This window comes from Melospiza melodia, chromosome 11 (genome assembly GCF_035770615.1).
Source record: "Melospiza melodia melodia isolate bMelMel2 chromosome 11, bMelMel2.pri, whole genome shotgun sequence".
NCBI lineage: Eukaryota > Metazoa > Chordata > Aves > Passeriformes > Passerellidae > Melospiza > Melospiza melodia.
This window is the reverse complement of record NC_086204.1, coordinates 14,978,248-14,997,395: the sequence shown is the minus strand read 5'-3', so window position 1 is coordinate 14,997,395 and position 19,148 is coordinate 14,978,248. Positions and strand designations below refer to the sequence as shown.

The following is a 19,148-nucleotide window of genomic DNA, read 5'->3' as shown; positions in this document are numbered from 1 at the left end:
CTTAGTTCTGTCTTCATTTCAGTGGCAATGTTGTAAGATGAAAAGGTGGAAAGTAGTTTGGCCCTGTTTGAAATTTGTGGTAACCCTTGGGAAGTATTTGCTGGAACATTCTGAATAGCAGAGTATGCTTTGCTATACACTCATGAACAATGCTGAGATAAAAGAATGTTACCTTCACTTGCTCGGTCCAATAGTGTGTGATGGGTTTGCTTTTTAAACTCCTTAATGTCCTGTGTTTAGGACTCTCAACTAGTGATAGACTGCTTCAAATCTGGTTTTGAGCCTCCTGGAGATTTCCCATTTGAAGACTACAGTCAGAATATTTACAGAACTATCTCTGATGGAACCATCAGTACACCAAAGCAAGAGGGAATGAGAATTGATACAAAAACTACAGTTGGCAAGGCTAAAGGAAAGCTGTGGCTATTTGGAAAGAAACCAAAGGTAACAATTAAGAAATTACTATTTGGAAAATTAAAATTTGAACATTGAGAGTGCATGGAAGCAGCAATTAATGTAGTTTTAAAAAATCTTCCCTTTGCCTGCCCATGTCTTTTAAAGTATGTGTAAGGAGATCAGAAGGGTTGAGTAGGTTTGGGTACTTACCATGGTAAAAATCAAGTTGTCAATGGGGAAGTTTTTCAGTTTTTCTTATAGTAATTTGTGTCTGGGAGCATTTTTAATAGTTACTTGATAAAAGTAGCTTCCCATTACTGTAATGTTTCTAAGATTCTGTAAAGACTTTCTGTAGTTGCATAGGAAAGGTATTAATTGTGAGTGTAAAAATAAGGAGAGAGGAGAGTATGCTTTGGAATTGGGCAGTCTTCAGATCTGTCTGTTATGGCACAAAAAGCAACCCCCTTCTAAATGTCACATTTACATGGAGAAGTATAGATTTTTATTACACCTGTTGCAAGTTTTGAAAACTCCTGAGGTTTCTCTGAAAACATTAAAATTTATAATCTGTCAGTGGTAAAACACACTGTGGAAGCTCCATAAAGGTAAATGTACTAGAAGAAATATTACTAGGAACTAGGTAAAAATATTCCAATGCTCAAGAAAAAATGTAAAGCATTGAAATTACTACTTTGTTTTCTTACGAGTTACAGTTAACACTTCCTGTGCAAGATGCCTTCATGGATCAACAGAAGATTGTCAGTACATGCATTTGCTATATAAATGAATGAAGCATGTACATATTTAAATTTATTTATCTTTATTTAATACTGGAGCATATCAGTGAGCTGTTTTAATGATTCCCACAAATTTTTGCGAGATTATTTTAATGCTCCAAGTCAGTTTCTGTCATTTATTACAGGAAACTATTCTTAGGAGTTCTTAATGGCAGAATTTATTTTCCACTTGATAGTATTCTGAGAGAGTAGGTATTTACAAAAAGGAAAGATCCAGCTGATTTTTTTATTCCATCCTCAGTATATGCTGTAACTCCAGCTGTGTGTTAAAACTGATTGTTTCCTTTTCATGCAGTATAATTAATGATTCATAGCATGCACTAATACATGGACATATATATTGCATTTGTCTGCAGAGGTGGGTGAGATTCAGCCTGTTCTGAAATTAGATGACAATTGCCAGTTTGACCACAAGACATCTTTCTGAGAGTTTGGAGAGTTATAGAAGTGTACCCTGGTTTCAGCCTGGACCTTGGCATTTGGTGTAGTTTATAGGAAATCCCTTAGTGTGATGACAGCTGAAATAAGCTGGCAAGACTTGCCCTACTCTTTCTTCTCCCCAGTTCACTCACTGTGTGCAGCTTTCAGGGAGCCAGCCTTACTGGTTTCTCTATGGAGTCACAGGTGTGACGTGTGTGTGCACATACTACATGCATCTCTTCCCTAAGGACCTGCATGAAATGAAAGATTTTGTCCCTGATTTTCACCTGGTTTTGGGGAGGATGGAGGAGTGCTCTACAAAACAGCAGCTGGAAGCAAAATATTTACTGAAAGTTACATATTTAATTCCAAATACTGATCACATGCTTTAAAATATATTCTTAAATTATCTATTATAAAATAAGTTGATTTAGTACAGCTGGGGTATTCATGGGTGTCTTTGGACCTTCATTTAGCTGAAACTATGGCTGGTCTCAACTTCCAGGTATTCCTTTACCTATTTTTACTGTTGTCAAAGACATAAAAGCCTTTTGTAAAGGGAATGAGTTGTGCAGCAGTGGGATTAGAGGGAAATTGAACTGGGCAAGAATAGCAGAGGCATAAGAGACAAACAATGAGAGAAGCAATTTGAAAAAAGGGAAGGAGGTTCTTGGGATGATATTAAGAATGCCATGCAGCCATTGTGTCAGTCCAGCTTGACTATAGAGTTTGAGAATACTTGTTGTTTTAGTCATTCCCCATAGATGTACCAAATATTTCTGTTCTGGCTAACCTGGTAGGGTGCCTCAATATGTAGGAGGAAGTAGAGAGCAGAAATGCTTGAGCTTCCAGGATTGTAGCAATAGCAGAGCTGTTTTAAGAAAAGAGACAGGGAGCTTTGGGATCTTGTTAGGATCTTGTGCCAGCGTTGAGGCTAAAGCTTCCTTCCTTCTCTGCAGCAGCCCATAACTCTGAAGATTAATTCATGACAGAAACCTTTTAAACCCAATACAGTTATAGTATAAATGTGTCTGGAATGTTACAACCTGTTTCTGTGTTGGATGGAAATTTTATTTTTGTAAGACAGAATTTTCATTTTAAAATCACTTTGAACATTTGGCTTATTTATTGCTTTCTTTATTTCCACATTAGCCACAATCCCCACCCCTAACCCCTACTAGTTTATACACATCCAGTACTCCTAATGGGTCCCAGTATCCCATATTCTCCATTGAACCAGTGCATTATTGCATGAGTGACATAAAAACAGGGAAGCCCAGAATTCCTTCTTTCAGAAGCCTCAAAAGAGGGGTAAGTTTGATAACGAGTTGAAATGCATGATGGGCTATGAGCAGTGTGTTTGTGATGTGGCTTTTCTAATGCTCTTCACCCTCATTATAAGGCTTACTTAGTTAAAAGTAACATGTCAGCCATAAAGTCAGTTTTAGGATACTTTGTTTCATACTATTCAGAAGTTGCCAACAGATTAAAAAGAAATTAAAATAGAAATATTCTTTATCACATTTAAAATGCTTGGGCCTAAAAAAAGGTGTTATAAAGAGGGTGCTCAGCATGTGTTTGATTTTCATTGTTGTTCACATTCACAAATGTTTTCCTACCATCATGTAACACATATTTTCAGTAATTGATCATTGGATATACGGTTATCACAAAAATCATCTGACAGATCCAATGTCTTATTTGCTGACTTTGAAAATAGTAGAAGTTGATTACGAGACACTGAACTAAGAATGGAGAATTTAATTCCTTTTGTTCATTAAATGCTATAGATTATGGTGATGGCAGATTTTGAAATACTGATTTTTTTAAAAAGCATTACAGCATTAATGTGTTTTCTGATTAATTAGTTGCTGTTGTTTGTCCTAGTTTCTTTTGGGTAGAATTATTGAAAAATTTACTACCAAATGCCACAGAGACTTATCAATTAATTTACTAATACAGTGGCATATTCTGCAAATAGAATTTGTCTGGAAGCCAGTAGAAGGGAAATATGAAGTGGTTTCCTAGCAACATTTATGCTGCTAGTGATAAGTGTACTGTTACTTTCCTGTTATGTCAGAAAAGCACAGGCTGCCCAGCTCATGTTGTTTAGTGGTATTTATTCATCCAAATAAAAAGGTAATTGGATGCATTTGGTTGTATATAATTAATAATTTTTTGGTATTTCAAGACATTGTGGACTTGCTATCTCATGAGCATCAAGAATGGTTGACTGTTGTTGTCATAATGTGGAGATCAAGGTACAACAATGCTCTCTTGCAGTAAAGATACAGTTCAGAGGCTCCCTTGTTGTCATTGTGAAGCAGAATGAGTTACAGTTAAAACTTTCTTTATTTATCTTAAATCATGTTGTGGCATCTAATTTCAGGCCCCCAGATACCTTGGAGAGAGCCTTCCTAGCACTGCCATTTTTTGGAGAATCCTTGTGTTTCTCCAAGTCTGTGTGGTGGGCAGGGTCTCCTTTCCCTTCCCTGCCATTAGATCATGATTGGCTCTGGCTGTGGAGGTGATGCCTCTTCAGGGCTCAGGGAGGAGCTGGTGGAATGGCACAGGCCTTGATTACACTTTGGTTTTGTGGGTCACTGCAGCTACTGACTGCTGCCTCACCAATCGTCACCTTGTAGTACCAGTAGGTCTAGAACCTCTTCTGAAGGGAAAGATCATATAACTACTATAGAGTGCTAATGGAAAATGAAGCCATATCTTTATTGATTTTTAAATACACTCTTCATGTTGTAAAGTTGAATTAATAAATTTGTTAAATAATTTAAATTTAATAATTCTTTAACATTAGGAAGCATCACTAGGGTCCTGCAGATCTAGACTCACTCCAATGTGCCATAATATTAAAGACTTTATCGCTGTAAAATCTTCAAAAATGAGCATTTAATTTACATATATTCTGAATTTCCTTGCAAGCATTTTAACAAAGACCACATAATTGCATATTTTTAACGTCTTTTGAACTTAAATGTATACTGGACTAGTAATAGATTTTTTTTTTTGAATCTCATTGATCAGTCTTATCTTTATAATATACAATGTTAAATGCTTAATAGTATGTGATGCTGTTTCCCACGTGTTTTGTCCCTGGAAAATTATTTCCAAGTGGTACTGAAATGCAGAAATACTAAACCATGGAATGATAGAAAGGTTTGGTTTGGAAGGAACCTCAAGGTCATCCCCTGCCATGGGCAGGGACCCCTTGCACTAGAGCAGGCTGCTCAGAGCCCCATCCAACCTGGCCTTGAACCCACCAGGGATGGGGCAGCCACAGCTGCTCTGAGCAACCTGTGCCAGTGCCTCCCCACCCTCTGAGTATAGAATTTCTTCCTAACATTCAATCTAAATCTATCTTCTTTCAGTTAAAAAATGTTCCCCTTTGTCCTCTGACCATCTGCCCATGTAAGATGGTGCTCAGTTTGCTTCTGCTGAGCTTTATCTGTGAGTTGGCATCCATCAGCCAGTGGAGCATCCTGGTCATTTTATGTAACAGGCTCTGTACAGGATCTCAGTCAAGGTGCTGGAGATCACAGACCCAGTGTCCCTCCACTCTGTGCTTCACATAGTTCATTCTCCTGTCATTTCCCAGAGCAAGAGTAGCAAACAGTAGCTGTAGAGTAGGCATTTACAGAAGGTGTAAGCCAGTGTAGCTGTGTTAGCACTGCTGGTACCTGCTGCTGCTTCTCCTTTGAAATATTAACAATTCCAGACAGTGTTAGTGCTTAGAGAGGTCTGTGCTTGATGCCACTTGGTACATAAAATATCTGCATTATCAGCAGTGATCTGTAGACCTTAACAGAGTTTTATTGGAAGACTCTTTGTGAAGGGAACGGGAAGTATGTTGATGTAATTTTGCATCTCTGGACTTCAAGATTCCTACCAAAATACTGTTTTTGAAGGTGCTTTATGTCCCTCATTGCTAGAAATTCTAATGTGTATGTACCCCAGGCAGCAGCCTTAAAAATTGCTTAGGGTCAGAAGTGAAGTTGAGATGCCTGTCTCCTAAGATGCTTGGTGTTTCTCTGGAAAGGGTTGTCCAAATCTTTAAAAGCATGGTAGAGCTTCAAAAATGCTGGGATTGTTAAAGCCAAGATTCAGCTTCTGGCACCCATGTTTTATTTGCTTCTTCTAAGGATAAAGTCTTTACTCTTTAAATGTCTTTATTTTTATCTGGACTAAAACAATTTTAGATAACAACAACGACCCAAATGCTTCTTTTCAGAAAGTAAAATTAATTACTTCTGGACTTTAAAAATGTCTCTGTTTATTCTAGATCTGCTGTGATAATAAACTAAATACATTGCAAAAACTGCATTTATAAGAGTGAATGCAGTGGATTTTGAGCTATCGTTAAAAAAATTTTTGTATATGGCTGATCAGTCCATCATCATCAAATTCTGCTATTTTGTGTAATGTTGGCTGTGTGTGTGTTTCTTTTCCTACAACAGAAGGCTCAGCCCTTTATTCAGAACACTAAAATTCAAAAGTAGTTTAATGAAGTTGTGTGTTAAAATTTTGTAAGTTAAAAGTACCCATTATCACCTAGTATTTTTTTAATCAGTAATTCTTAAAGCAATTATTTTATTGTGCTTACAGTAAAATGTATTTTTTATAAATGAAAACTTCAATCCTTAAGTGATTTTTAAAAATACATTTTTAGGCATTAGTCACTTTGGTAACTGGTCATTGCATGTGAATAATTTCCCGTTTCTTTCTGTTTTCAAATGAACTGTGCAGTGGTCGGTGAAGATGGTAAGCCCGTGTGCTGATCTGTCTGCTGTACTTCTGCTGAGATAGCATGAAAATAATCCTCTGAAAGTGTTTCCATATCATAACTGCTTTAAGTCAGGTGCTGAAATACATCTTCAGATTTTCCACTCATATGCACAGTCTTCTTAATCATCCATGCTTAATGTAAGACTATTAGATTTGTGATTTGGCTGCAACTAAATCTGCAATTGTGGGACTTTAGAGTTGACCAGTATTCACAAGTTGGTCATGATGGAAATACTTGGTGATTTTTCTTTGTTAGGAAAATTGTTTGAGCAGCATAAAATATGTATATGAAAAGATTATAAAATTTGTGTAATGAAGAAATACTGAATACTACACTCCTTTGAATTTGGAAGAAAAATTTGCAGGGGAGGATCTTTATGCTCAGAAATACAGGACACTGTTATATTAAATAAAATCATGCCTTAATCAATATTGTATTGCAGGGTAAATCAGTAAAAAGTCACAAAAAAACCCCTCTTTTCTTCTGATTCATTTGTAGGATAGTCCGGTTTAAACCAACATGTAAGGAAGAGTGATAGAGAGGACATGATTGTATTTTTGTTTCTTTGTGGTGTATTCCACTTAGCAGTGTTTTCTTGGGAGACTTTCTGAAGGGAATAGGAAGTTTGTTTATGTCTTTTTTCATCTCTGGACTTTGAGACTATACACAGTGTCTATTCTTCTTCCTCCAGAAAGAAAACCCTTGTTTTATTTTGAAAACATATCTTGATTCTCCTTCTTTTACCATGTCTTGTATTCCCTTCTCAAAAAGTAATGAGATTGATTTTACAAGTGCAGAAAAGTTGAGAGGGTGAGAAGATCCATAAGGGAGGGGTGTTGGAAACTTGGCATCTGAGCCCAAGGCTTATGTCAAAATCTGAACAGTCAAGTTTCTATAAACTTCCTTCTTGACAAAAGAAATGCTGGCTAGTTTGGTTTGCCTCCATGGAGGGTAAGTGGGTTTCTTAGGTTAAAACCAACTTCCTTAGGCAAATAGGATTACGAAAACCAACCAACCAAACAAAAACAAAAACCCAACAAACCAACTCTTTGGTGAGTAAGACATGTACTGTATTTCCTTCTTAACACTGTCAGTGTCTGTCACCCTGAGGGGAAGAGTTTTCACAACAAACTTGCAAGATACATAAAAAAAAAATCTCTTCCCATGCATTTCATACCCAGGCCCTTCTATCCTGCTCGTTATAATCCTGGCACAGGTTCGCAAGCAAGTTTGCAAGTCTGGGTTCATAAAATAGGTGGTCTTAAATTGGCTGGTTTATGATTTTTTTTTTAAAGTTTGGGAAGTAAGAGGGTTTTTTTCCTTCCCTGAAGTTTTTGGTTGTTGTTTTTTTGTTTCTTTTTTTCCTGTAAAAAAAGGTGACTTGGAGTATTTGAGCAAGTTTGGAGTCAAATAAACAAATTTAAGTAATAATTTTGATATTACAAAGGCTTTTTCTGTGCTTTGTGAACCAGTTTTACTTGAGGTAAAATTCATCAGAACTTTGTAAATTTTAATATGTTTTCTAGGATTGCTAAAGTTCTGGAAGAGAACTATAATAGTGCTTTGGAGTGAAGATCCAAATTACAGCATTTTTCTTTTGATACCATCCAAATGACCACAGAACACAGTCCAGAGAAAGAAACTATTTATATATATATTATATGCAGATCTTAGATTTTTGTTCTGACTCAAATTATTCTGTCCTTTCTTAATCTTCTTTAAGTGCAGTGGATGTAAGAGGAGGTATATGACTTCAGAAAAATAAAGTCTAGAAATTTTGAGTTACCTCTGTGAGCCAACTGCTACAGAAGGCAGAAAGCACCTTGACTGAGTGACTCCACTCTGGCAGCAAGAACACGCATTTATTCTGTGCAGTCTTTTGTAGAGCTGTGTGTCCAGTAGAGTTTTTAAGAAGGTCCATCTGCTTCCAGTGAGCACTGTCCATGTGTGGGTTTGTCAGTTCAGCTGCCCAGACCCGTGCACGTGGTAGCTTGTTTCATGGGATTTCTGCTTGCAGGGCCCTGCACTAGAAGATTTCAGCCATCTCCCTCCAGAGCAAAGACGCAAGAAACTGCAGCAGAGAATTGATGAACTTAACAGAGAACTACAGAAGGAAACAGACCAAAAGTGAGTGCATTTTTTGGGGGGTTCTGTCATGGTTCTCTCTCTGGTTTTTTTTACATCCTCTACCTAACCAACAGTGCTCAAAAGCTAGGAGACAGGCTATTAATAACCTTTTAAAGTTCATAGTTTGTTGTATGTAGGTTCTGTTAATACTGCTTCCTTCTGCTTTACTGTAATACTCATTTTGATTCTAATACTGGAAAGGGATCATTGGCTCTAAAATAGTGTTTTAAAAGATATGTCAGTAGAGCACGATAGCTGCAACTTCGTGCTTTAAGAACAGAACGTGACCAATATTTAGGAAATTGTATACAGCAAACAGTATGGAAACAGTACTGGGACTATACAGGTAAGAGTCAACAGTTGGAGTCCTTGTGTGCCTGTGCACAGCACAAGAAAGGAAAGCAGAAGGCTGAGATGACAGAGTGGGAGAAGGATTTAGGCATGGTATGAAGACCAGTTCCTTACTGCTGTGCTTGAGATCTAATCACAGTTCAGGATCTCATACACCATATTTAGCTTTAATGAATCAATACTGGTTTATTAATTATTGTAACGGTCTGTGTGTTTTTAGAGATGCCCTCATCAAGATGAAGGATGTTTATGAAAAAAATCCACAGATGGGTGATCCAAGCAGTTTGCAACCAAAATTAACTGAGACTATGAGCAATATGGACCGTCTGCGGATGGAAATACACAAGAATGAGGTTAGATTCTAAAAGAGTTTCTTGGAAAATGTAAATGATTGGTACAATTGTACTTTGCCATACAGATTTTAAATGTAGCACCCAGAAAAACTACTTGATTGAAGAGTAGATGTCCTGATAAAGTTTTTGTGGGTGCTGTATTTTCAAGTATGTTCATCTACCCAGAATAAAAATGTACATGATTAAAGATATAAACTGCTCAGAAGAATATATTATTATTCACTTATTCTGAAATTCACATGTAATTAAAGATTTTTTCCTCAGGCTAGTATGGACCATAGGCTAAGCATAAATGATAGATTCATGCTTTGTGTGAAATAATTATGAGACTTGACATCTGACTGCAATCTCTGTGTGGCTGTGAGCTGTCTGCAGTATGATGCATTTGTTCAATGTGCTGGTTTAGAATCAGTTTTTCTTTGACACCAACATTTGCCTTTTTTCCCCAAGGCCTGGCTCTCTGAAGTCGAAGGTAAAGTAGCAGCCAGAAGCGACAGGCGGCACAGCAGCGACATCAACCACCTTGTCACCCAGGGCCGAGAGAGGTCACTATTCTGTCTCCCCTGCTTTAGATCCTGTGCTAGTCTGTACAGCTCTCTGCAGGTTACAGGAGTGATGGCTGTTACTTATCCTCCTCGAGTGGATAAATTTCCTTTCCTTCTAAAGGATAATCTTAATGGGTTCTGGCTTCTAAAGGTCTCTTCTTGCCATTCTGGTAACATATAAAAATAGTCTAATTGAAACACCTACTCATTAATAGCAGTGCCTTTTCAACCTGTCTTAATTCCATTGCACAAGGCTCACTAGTTTTCTGTGGAGACAGGTATGTCAAATTTATGTTTGTTTCTCAAGCAGAATATAGTGTAAGCTTTTGCTAGAGTTTTTTCAGTAATCACCTGACAGTAATATTGGAACTGCTAACAGGAATTGCAGTACAATATCCATGACCTGCCCTTTCTGTGATGCACGGATGTTGTGAGTTTTGGAGCCAGGAACTGCTCCGAGTCCTCATGCTGCCATCATTGCATTGCAGCCCTGAAGGGAGTTACACGGACGATGCCAACCAGGAGGTTCGTGGCCCACCACAGCAGCACGCTCATCCCAATGAGTTCGATGACGAGTTTGAAGATGATGATCCATTACCAGCTATAGGACATTGCAAGGCAATATATCCATTTGATGGTAAGGTTAACCACGTGCACTGAGATTCTTCGACTGTAAGGCATGGATCATTTGTTATAAAGAAGACAGGTAAAATGATTGAAATTACATGTGTGAGTAACTAATTGCTTAAAAGATCAATGAAGGTACTTTACAAATTAATTCATGAGCAGTACTTGTGCTGTTTTAAGATAAATATTAGCACAGCTATTGGAAAATACTCAGCTTTACAAATTGGGACTGGATTTTTTTCTAAGTCTGTTTGGCCATATGTTCTCTTGCACAGATTTTTCATGCTTCCTGTTTATATATAATTTGGAAACTATGCCTTGGGAAAAAGATGACTTGAAATTCTGTCTGAACAGTAAGAATTCCTTGCCTCTTGTTCTTCCCAGGTCATAATGAAGGCACCCTAGCAATGAAAGAAGGGGAAATTTTGTACATTATTGAGGAGGACAAAGGAGATGGGTGGACAAGAGCTCGAAGACATAATGGAGAGGAAGGCTATGTGCCAACATCATATATAGATGTAACGCTAGAGAAAAACAGCAAAGGTGCAGTAACCTATATCTAACAGTAAAACTGGCAGCTCTCAGTTGTACATTCCCCAGGGAAAATAGTGGAAAAATTGTAAGTTGTACAGACTCATGGAAAGAGTTACAGAATCAGAAGTCAGCAATGATCTGTTGTTTCCATGGGGAGTTAGCTGTAGTTCTTTCAGAGATGACCACATTAAATTACGCATCTAACACTGGTCTGTAATTTTGACCAATGTCTTATGCTTTCCTGCTTTACAAAGCACTAAATCCAATTCAGCTATTGAAATGAAAAAGACCAAGATTCCTGCTTGTTCTGTGGAATTCTTAGTTTTTATAGAGAACTGAAAAAATACTTAAGATTTAAAGATCTCTAAGATTTACTGTTCCCACTTTTATGACTTAAACTGTATTCTTAAAACAGAGATCTTTTTCCTCTAATAACTAACTGAACTCAGTTGCTGAAAATTATTAATTTCCTTCCTTAGCAAATACTTGGCAGCTTTCACTTCTTAAACAGGAAAATGTTTTCTGATTCTGAAAGTTCAACAAAAATACTCAGGAAAAAACATTATGATTAAGAAGGACAGAAAGTCCACTGACCTATCTCCTTCCTTTTCAGTACTTGTAATGTAGAATGTTCTGTATTGGACATGATGTCATTGTTTTAACTCTAGATACCTTGAACAAACAAAAAAAGATCACATGTAGTGCTTGATGTCTTACTGGAAACTCTCTGCTCCTGATGAGGGAATGATTTTATACTCTTAATCTGTGCCTGTAAGCTGAGTCTTTGAATTGTATTGTGTTTAGTCTGAAGACAGTGTCTTAAATGTACAGTAATTATCCTCATTGTTAAATCACTGAGGATTGGAAGCTGCATTGCACAACTTGATTACTGGAAAAAAAAAGCTGATTTTGTATTTCTAATGAGAATTTGTGGCATTAAGTAGAAGGCTAATGTTTAGCCACTGAGAATGGCCTGTTAGAACTGAGCACGCTTCTCTGTCTTCTAAAGGCCTTCAGTAACTTTGTTCTTTTCTTTTTCCTCTTGGACTGCAGGTTCCTGAAGCGGGTTTCTGAGAAAATGGGCGAGATCTTGAAGGAGGTTACATGCAGCTGCTGGGGGGGTGGGGGTGGGGAGGGGAGGGGTACTAGACTGGGAGGCCCAAGGGACAAGCTAGTTGCATGAATGCATGCAGACATACATTTAGTAGTCACTAACATCTTAGCATCTCCATATATAGGTAAGGATGTACTACAAAATCTTCAATTTGTGCAGGAAAATAAGAGTTCCATAACCAGAGCAAAAAGGCTACTGCTCCTAAAATTGCTTTCTTTTCATTGTCCTAGGTTGTCCCAGGTGCACAAACTATATTTTAGCTTGTGCACCCTTTTAATTTTCTCAAAGATGCTCATTTCCAACTCACTTTTATTGGCATTTAGAGCCCTGTGTCAGTTATCAGTCTGCCTGTGCCACCTCCATGCTCGCCGTTAACCTCCTCCTGCATGCCTAGGACAGTCAGGCATGTTCTGAGTAACACTTTGCCATCATTGCTCATCTTGTTTTGTAACAAACCATTTTCTTTAAATATCTTCAGCACTAGAGTTTCATCCCAGTATCCATGTATGCTGCTATAACAATACCACTGCAACCATCATTACATTCCAGATGTTTGGCATAACTGATAAGCGACTGTAAAGTATTTTGTTAATTTGGGGGAATAATGCATCTCAGCTCTAGCCTACAATGCAATCAAGAGAAACTCCTAGAACTGTGGTCCACCTTCAGCCCTTCAGTAACCTGTTGTGAGCACTGACAGCCTGGAGCACAACCAGAGGATTCACCACTGCAAGTTAATGACTGTTTTCAAAAGTCAACCACTTGCCATTCAACTGCTGCCTTAAACTAGAGTGCCTAAATCTGTTGTTTGCCAACACTACCACTTACAGTATCCCACAAAGGGCTTTGTGTCTCAGCTCTTTCACAGTGCTGCAGCTGCTGAGGTAGCCACGGTAGGTGTTTTCTAGAGCTCTACTTTACTGGATACATGGTGCATCCATGAATTTTATACATTGAAACGTGTATCTCTTCATTTGACTTTAATATTTTTTTAAAAGATTTTTATGGAAACTGTCTTTTAGTTTTTCACTATGACGTTCCAATTTCAATTACTGCAGTGCTAGTCCATTTCCAGGTGTTGCTTCATTGTATGGACCAGGTGACATTTGAGTGAAACTTCGTAATGATCTTTGTGCACTTTTACTTGTAAACAATTGAAATTTGGATATGTTTATACGTGTAAATATAGTTGTCTGCAGTGCCCCTATTGCTTATGTTGTCTTGCCTCCCATTTGTGGTTCTATTGATAAATACATCATATCTGATTGATTAGGGTGATAAGAATTAGACTAGAGATGTTGGGGGGGAGGGACACTTATATCAACACAAGCTTGTCAACCCAGCCACCTGCTGTTTGGCAGTGTATTATGGAATAATAATTAAAACATCCTGTTTCTCTGGGGTCTGAAGCAATACGTGGATGCAGCAGTGCTGGATTCTTGTTCATTTCAGTGTTATTAGGAACTGTACTACCAGTAAAACTGAATTTGAGTGACTTGTGTAGAGGTTTTTTCCTTTTGTTATGTATACCGCTATTACACAGCTTGACCTAGTCTATTATGGGGCCTATTAAACTCTAAAGTTTAGATTTTTGGAGCTTGTATACAGGGTTATTTATATAATAATGTGACATTACTCAATACTGACAAAACTACTTAGGTAGTTTTTTTGGGTTTGGGCTTCTTGGGGCGGGGTTGTTGTTGGGATTGGGGTTTTTTTTTCCTTGGTTTTTTTTTTTTTTTTTTTTTTTTTTTTTTTCTCCTTTTTTAAAATTTAGTACTTTTTTATTTCGGAGAAAATTCAGTCATCCTTGTGGGTCCCTTCCAACCCAGCATATTCTGTGATTCTGTAGTTCTGTGAAGAGGAAGAAATGTGATCTGTGTATTTTCTGGTTAAGGGCCTGTGGTCTGCCTGGCTAACAGCCTAGGAGGTCAGTAATAACACTTCCTGGTAAAAGACTAAATGTTCTTTTCACACTACTGTTTGTTTTTCTGAAACCAGGATTTGCTTCCTTTGGAGGCAGGTTGCTTTCAAGAGGGATAGTGCAACTTGTATGAGGGTTATTAAACATAGGAAAAAGCATTTGTACTTGCACAGCTTATAAATCACTTACTCTAAAATTCTGAATGTGAGTTGTTTTAAAGAATCAATCAGACATTTTCCAGTAATTTTTTAATCCTTTTTTGTGCACATGTTGATTTCCTAAATGTTAAATGCTTTGTTTAAAAATAGTGTTCTCTGTTGAGAATATTTTCATGGAATAAAAAATCTTTTCATGGTCTAAGTAATTAGCTTCCCCATTTGTCTTCTGTTAAGATTGACAGGCACCTGTTCAGTATGAGGTCTGTAAAGTCTTGTTCTGGATGTAAAAACCTCTGCTGTGATTGTAGCTAGGAGGAACAGATCTGGTGCTGGTTGTGTTGTCATCCTACTCCAGTGCTGTAAGAAATAGGCTTACTGACAATGAGCACATGCAGCTCTGACTTAAATATTTGTACAGCATCTCAGGACAACTCTTTGTCACCAGTTCTGTATATAACAAAGTGGGATTTGCTGCTAAGACTCTTTGTATAATGAACTGTGTACATGGTGATTTCCTGTAAAAAAGTGGTAACACCTTATTCTTTGTCTTCACCCAAGGAAAAAGTACTTACCAAAGTGATTCACCTCAGTAAATGAAGCAAGTTTAATACATACATACACCCACATTTACTCATGTCTGAAAGCATTTTAATTACCTGGATTGTTTGTTCTTGCCATTTCATCATTCATTGCTGGCAGCATAGCTGTTGTGCAGGCCCCAGCAAAAGCTGAAGTACTACAGAGGCTGTCTTAAAAAAAAGGGGAAGTTGTCCCAACACATACACAGCCTGCTTTCATAGGCACAGTGAAGTCTGAGCCTTCTGGTTACAGATAAAGGATCATTTCTGCAACTTGCAGTGTTTCTGTGATTTGTAAATATGCAAATTATTTTCCATAAAGATACACTTCTATCTACAGTGGTTTTTATATTCATTAAAGGACTATTATACAACAAATTTCCTGCCATGTCAGATAATTAATCTATGATTTTATTTACACTATATGCTTCATCTTAATATTAAGATGCCAATGCCCTTACTCCTTGGCCTCATTAAAACTCCTTGGCATCACTTTGGGGAAATAAAGGGATAACCTGTTTAGAGGGATCAGTAAATGACTTGGTGACACAGTAAATAAATAATTTGTTTAGAAATCAGTAGTTTTAAAACAAGTGTGCATTGTGCAGTTAAAAGTTCTAAACATCTTGTGAAATGCAAGAAGTTTCTGCAGTATCAAATTGCCATAAGAATGCTACGGTTATTTCAAGTATATCACTTAAATAGTGTTTCCAGAGTCTTATATACTTAATTGTTCCACCAGCCTCACTGGAGGAGGCTCCAGTTTTCGGGAAAGTGCAGTTAAGATCCGGCTGAATTTCTCGTATCTCTCACTTTGATTAACTTGCGCTCCTTTGCTGCCCCAGAGCAATCTCATTTGAAATTCTGTCTTGAAGATTTCACTCAGCTCTTCATCTGGCTGGAAACCTAGTAGGTAAAAAGAATCCCACAGTATCACCACCAGGAAATTTTTTTTATTCTGTAGAAATGGCTTTTAAACTGTCTTCTCTCCAAATAAGCTGCACTCGGTTCTGTTTGCACAATGATTTTAACAAGCTCATAAAAAAAACCCTTCCAGCTTTGACATTCTGGTAACACTGATGGCTCTAAGGACACTGGGATAGGCTAGCCTTGCTCAGTTCTAATGTCTAGAATTGTCATTGCAGGCAGACCCTCAATATCATTACTGATGTGTACATGCTGCCTGCAGAAATTGCTGTATTTCTCCCCACTCCCTTAACTTTTCCACTGCAAGTTTGAACAATAATGTCACATTGTTAACATGCTGCTGCTTTCTGGCCACAAGTGGTCACAATCTCAGTGCTGCAACTTGCACTGTTGTAAAGACTATTAGGGTAGTGTTTTAACTGTAATAATCAGAGTAGGAATTTTATCTTGTACAGAAGATAGGAAGCTATCCTCAGTCTGCACTGTACTTCTGTTCAGTTGCCAGAAGGGTCAGCATATTGAGTCATGAGAACTTAGAGTATGTTTAGCAAAAATGCTTGCTGTAGTGATGAGTAATTTACTGTCTGCTTTTAAACAATATTAATGTTGTCCTCAGACTGAATTTCCTGCAGGACACTTGCTGCTCTCTCAGCTCCTGCCAAAGAGCAGGATTTGTGTCTCTGACCTGCAGCGGCCCGTGGCAGGCAGCAGCCCCTCTCTCTCTCGTACCTTGCAGCAGCTGCTGTGCCCTCAGCCGGAAAGTCTCGGCGTGCTGCGCGATCAGGCGTGCTGTGCCCAGGTGCCTGAGCATTATTTCACCACTCTGGTCACTGCTTTCCCACAGCTCCATGCCTTCAAAAATAACAGCTTGGCGCTCCAGCAGGGTAACAAGAGGCATCAGCAGTGGCACTGTTATGTTGTTCTGTGGAGCACTGATAGTTTCTGGAATAGAGAAATGATCATACATCTCATATCATCACACATTACTGTTAATTGAAGAAGGTATTGTAACTGCAGTGTCCTTTTTTAAGTTGGAAACTACTGTCTGTCTTCCATCTTTCAAATGGAGGACAGATAGCCTTCAAAACCTTACCTTAAATATACCTGTCATACCAAGTTCCAGTGAACTGGTTGGGGAAGAAGACCAACACTAACTGGTGTTGGAAAGCTGCATTTGCTAGAGGGGAAAGTCCTGCTGAATTACTAGACAGTGGCACAGATTTTAAACATTTCCAGAATTGGTCATTGCAATAAAATATCCAAGCAGCTAAAAAGTTTTCACTGTCTACCTGTTCTCTTGGAGAAATGTTCTGAGAAATTATTTTCTCTGCCTTGTGTCCCTCTAGAAATTAGAGCTACAGTGAATTTGGCACAGAGGCACCTAATGTGCCCAGAATTACCTAACCCATTCTTTTTATTTTTCATCTTTTTTACTGATCATCCTCTGATCTAACAGACAAAGCAAGAAGCAAAAGCTGCTAGAGGAGAGATTTTTTTTCCTGTTTTTTTGGCAAGATGATGCAATGTGTCAGTTTCTGTTTGACACAGAGGAAGTTGGGATGTGGGAAGAATGTTCTATTCTGCAGGGATACAGGCATTACAAACACATACTGATGTTTGACTGGCACACTCTGCTTCTGTTCATAATCACATGGCATTACACAAGTTTACATAATTTTAAGGTACAATGCACAGCTATGGAAAGAGCAGCTCCCTTATCTCCCCACATAGGAAATCAATAAGGAGAGGGTTAACATGCCAAATAGAAACCCATGTCACTCATACTCACTAGTCCACTCATCTTGTCCTTCATGCAAAGCTTTGCAGGATGGTTTCAGCTGTTTTTCATACATGATGGCAGTCTGGGTATAACAGTGTCTTAGAGCCGTCCAGGTTTGTTCTAATCTGCTGACCTGTTCATGCAAAATGGAGAATACCCATTACTGGGTGCACAGCAGGAAAAGTACACTGCTAGTCACCAAGTCATAGAATAGCCATGAAGACTATTCTGATGTTCCCTCTAGTCTTGAAGAAATTGCTCAAATTAAATTAAATAAGCCATCAAACAACTCCACATTTTGGAACATAAAGAGAAACAGATTTTTACCTGTGGCATTTCCAGTGCTTTCATAATAGCAGAAAATCCATATAAATCCCCTAGTGACTCCTTCAACTCCACAGCAACTTGGATAATCCTGTTTAATGTTGCTGCTCGATCTTCTACATTTCCTGTGCAACCCAAGATGTCAACAGCTATTCCTATTGCCATGGTATTGTGCCTGTAAGTGAAACAGTTCGTGCAACCAATTACAAATTATTAAATTTACATGTGTTCAAAGGTGAATTTTTATCTTGGCATGCCCAGCAAACTTAAGTCTTGCCAACATTTTTGCACCAAAATCAATAATGACATATGGGATAAATGCACACAGGCTTTCAATTAATGTTTTAATAAATTTTCCTGAGATGCTATTAACTACATGAAATTCTGCTTAAGCACCGAAGGAATGAACACTTATGGGAAAATTGCCCCAGTTCCCTTTGTCCTCCACATTCAAATCCTGTGACTCCTGGCCCCAATATCTCAGCAATTAAATTACTACAATATGAAGCAGAAAATGTAGAACACCAGAACCAGAAACACCTTAAGTGCTCCCCCTTGACTTGTGCAGAGGTTTTTAAGAAACCTTTGCTAATAATTTTTTACTTTATTAGATCCTCTAGCCTCTTGCAGAAGAATACTACCTTTCAGTCTCCTCTACACACACGTACATACTCAGATAGATTAAAGGTCCCCTGAATTTTAGTTTCCTTGAGCTTGTAAAGGTGAGCTGATGGCATTCAGCTGTTCCTGCTTTCAACACCTTTCCCCTTTCCCTGTGCTACATAGGACAGTTGCCTTACGACGTTAAGGAATCCTTTCCTAATCAAAACAAATGTACATACCATCCCAGAAATAATCAGGAAACATGCAGGAGAGCATTCTTGAAGGAAATGAGAACAGTGCAGCCAGGCTTTGAGCTTCTGGCCACCTGCCCTGGCAAGGAGGAACAGGAACATTTACCTCTCAATCAGGTCAAGGCGCAGCTGATGTCCGTAAGGCAAGGTGATCAGCTCAAGACCTGAGTTCCCTCCCATATTCCTCCTCATCTCTTCAGAAACTTCTACTATCCTTGCCACCTGTGAAGTGCAAAAAACTCTGCATGAATTTTAAAACTAACATTTAAAAACACCTAAACAACTCTAGCCACAGAGAAGTTCTCCATGTAAGTGCATGGCATACAGAGCTAAGTGTACAGCATGCAACACTGCAATACAGGCATCAGAGAAAAGCTTTATCCTATGCATGTTCAGTACCTTACACAAAAAAGCCAAGGAAAATTTTTTTTTGAAGTGATAAAGCCATCAGAAAACATAAAAGATGTAACCACAATGCTTTATCAAACTCCATCCTCTGCTTCCAGAAAGGGATTATTGTGCAGGTTCCGGGAAATGC

General features: G+C 38.2%; 2 protein-coding genes across 8 annotated transcripts in view; one reads left to right on the top strand and one right to left on the bottom strand.

Annotated features, from left to right (window-relative positions):
• FNBP1L (formin binding protein 1 like) overlaps positions 1 to 14,353 on the top strand; it is a 52,751-nt gene extending 38,398 nt beyond the window's left edge. Inside the window, exons 9-17 of one of the 3 annotated variants that reach the window (XM_063165698.1) lie at positions 241 to 444; positions 2,766 to 2,924; positions 6,375 to 6,389; positions 8,432 to 8,541; positions 9,113 to 9,245; positions 9,696 to 9,790; positions 10,279 to 10,427; positions 10,802 to 10,960; positions 12,005 to 14,353. In XM_063165698.1, coding sequence (XP_063021768.1) covers positions 241 to 444; positions 2,766 to 2,924; positions 6,375 to 6,389; positions 8,432 to 8,541; positions 9,113 to 9,245; positions 9,696 to 9,790; positions 10,279 to 10,427; positions 10,802 to 10,960; positions 12,005 to 12,012 — 1,032 coding nt within the window. In that variant the 3' untranslated portion in view covers positions 12,013 to 14,353. Of the gene's footprint in view, positions 1 to 240; positions 445 to 2,765; positions 2,925 to 6,374; positions 6,390 to 8,431; positions 8,542 to 9,112; positions 9,246 to 9,695; positions 9,791 to 10,278; positions 10,428 to 10,801 lie in introns of all 3 variants that reach the window. The other 2 variants (XM_063165697.1, XM_063165699.1) reach the window with 2 other exon arrangements.
• A 374-nt stretch (positions 14,354 to 14,727) lies between these two features.
• BCAR3 (BCAR3 adaptor protein, NSP family member) overlaps positions 14,728 to 19,148 on the bottom strand; it is a 61,556-nt gene continuing 57,135 nt past the window's right edge. For all 5 annotated transcript variants that reach the window (XM_063165692.1, XM_063165695.1, XM_063165693.1 and 2 more), the window contains 5 exons: positions 18,717 to 18,832; positions 17,760 to 17,931; positions 17,442 to 17,565; positions 16,382 to 16,594; positions 14,728 to 15,631 (listed from right to left, as the gene is read on the bottom strand). In XM_063165692.1, coding sequence (XP_063021762.1) covers positions 15,444 to 15,631; positions 16,382 to 16,594; positions 17,442 to 17,565; positions 17,760 to 17,931; positions 18,717 to 18,832 — 813 coding nt within the window. In that variant the 3' untranslated portion in view covers positions 14,728 to 15,443. The remainder of the gene's footprint in view (positions 15,632 to 16,381; positions 16,595 to 17,441; positions 17,566 to 17,759; positions 17,932 to 18,716; positions 18,833 to 19,148) is intronic.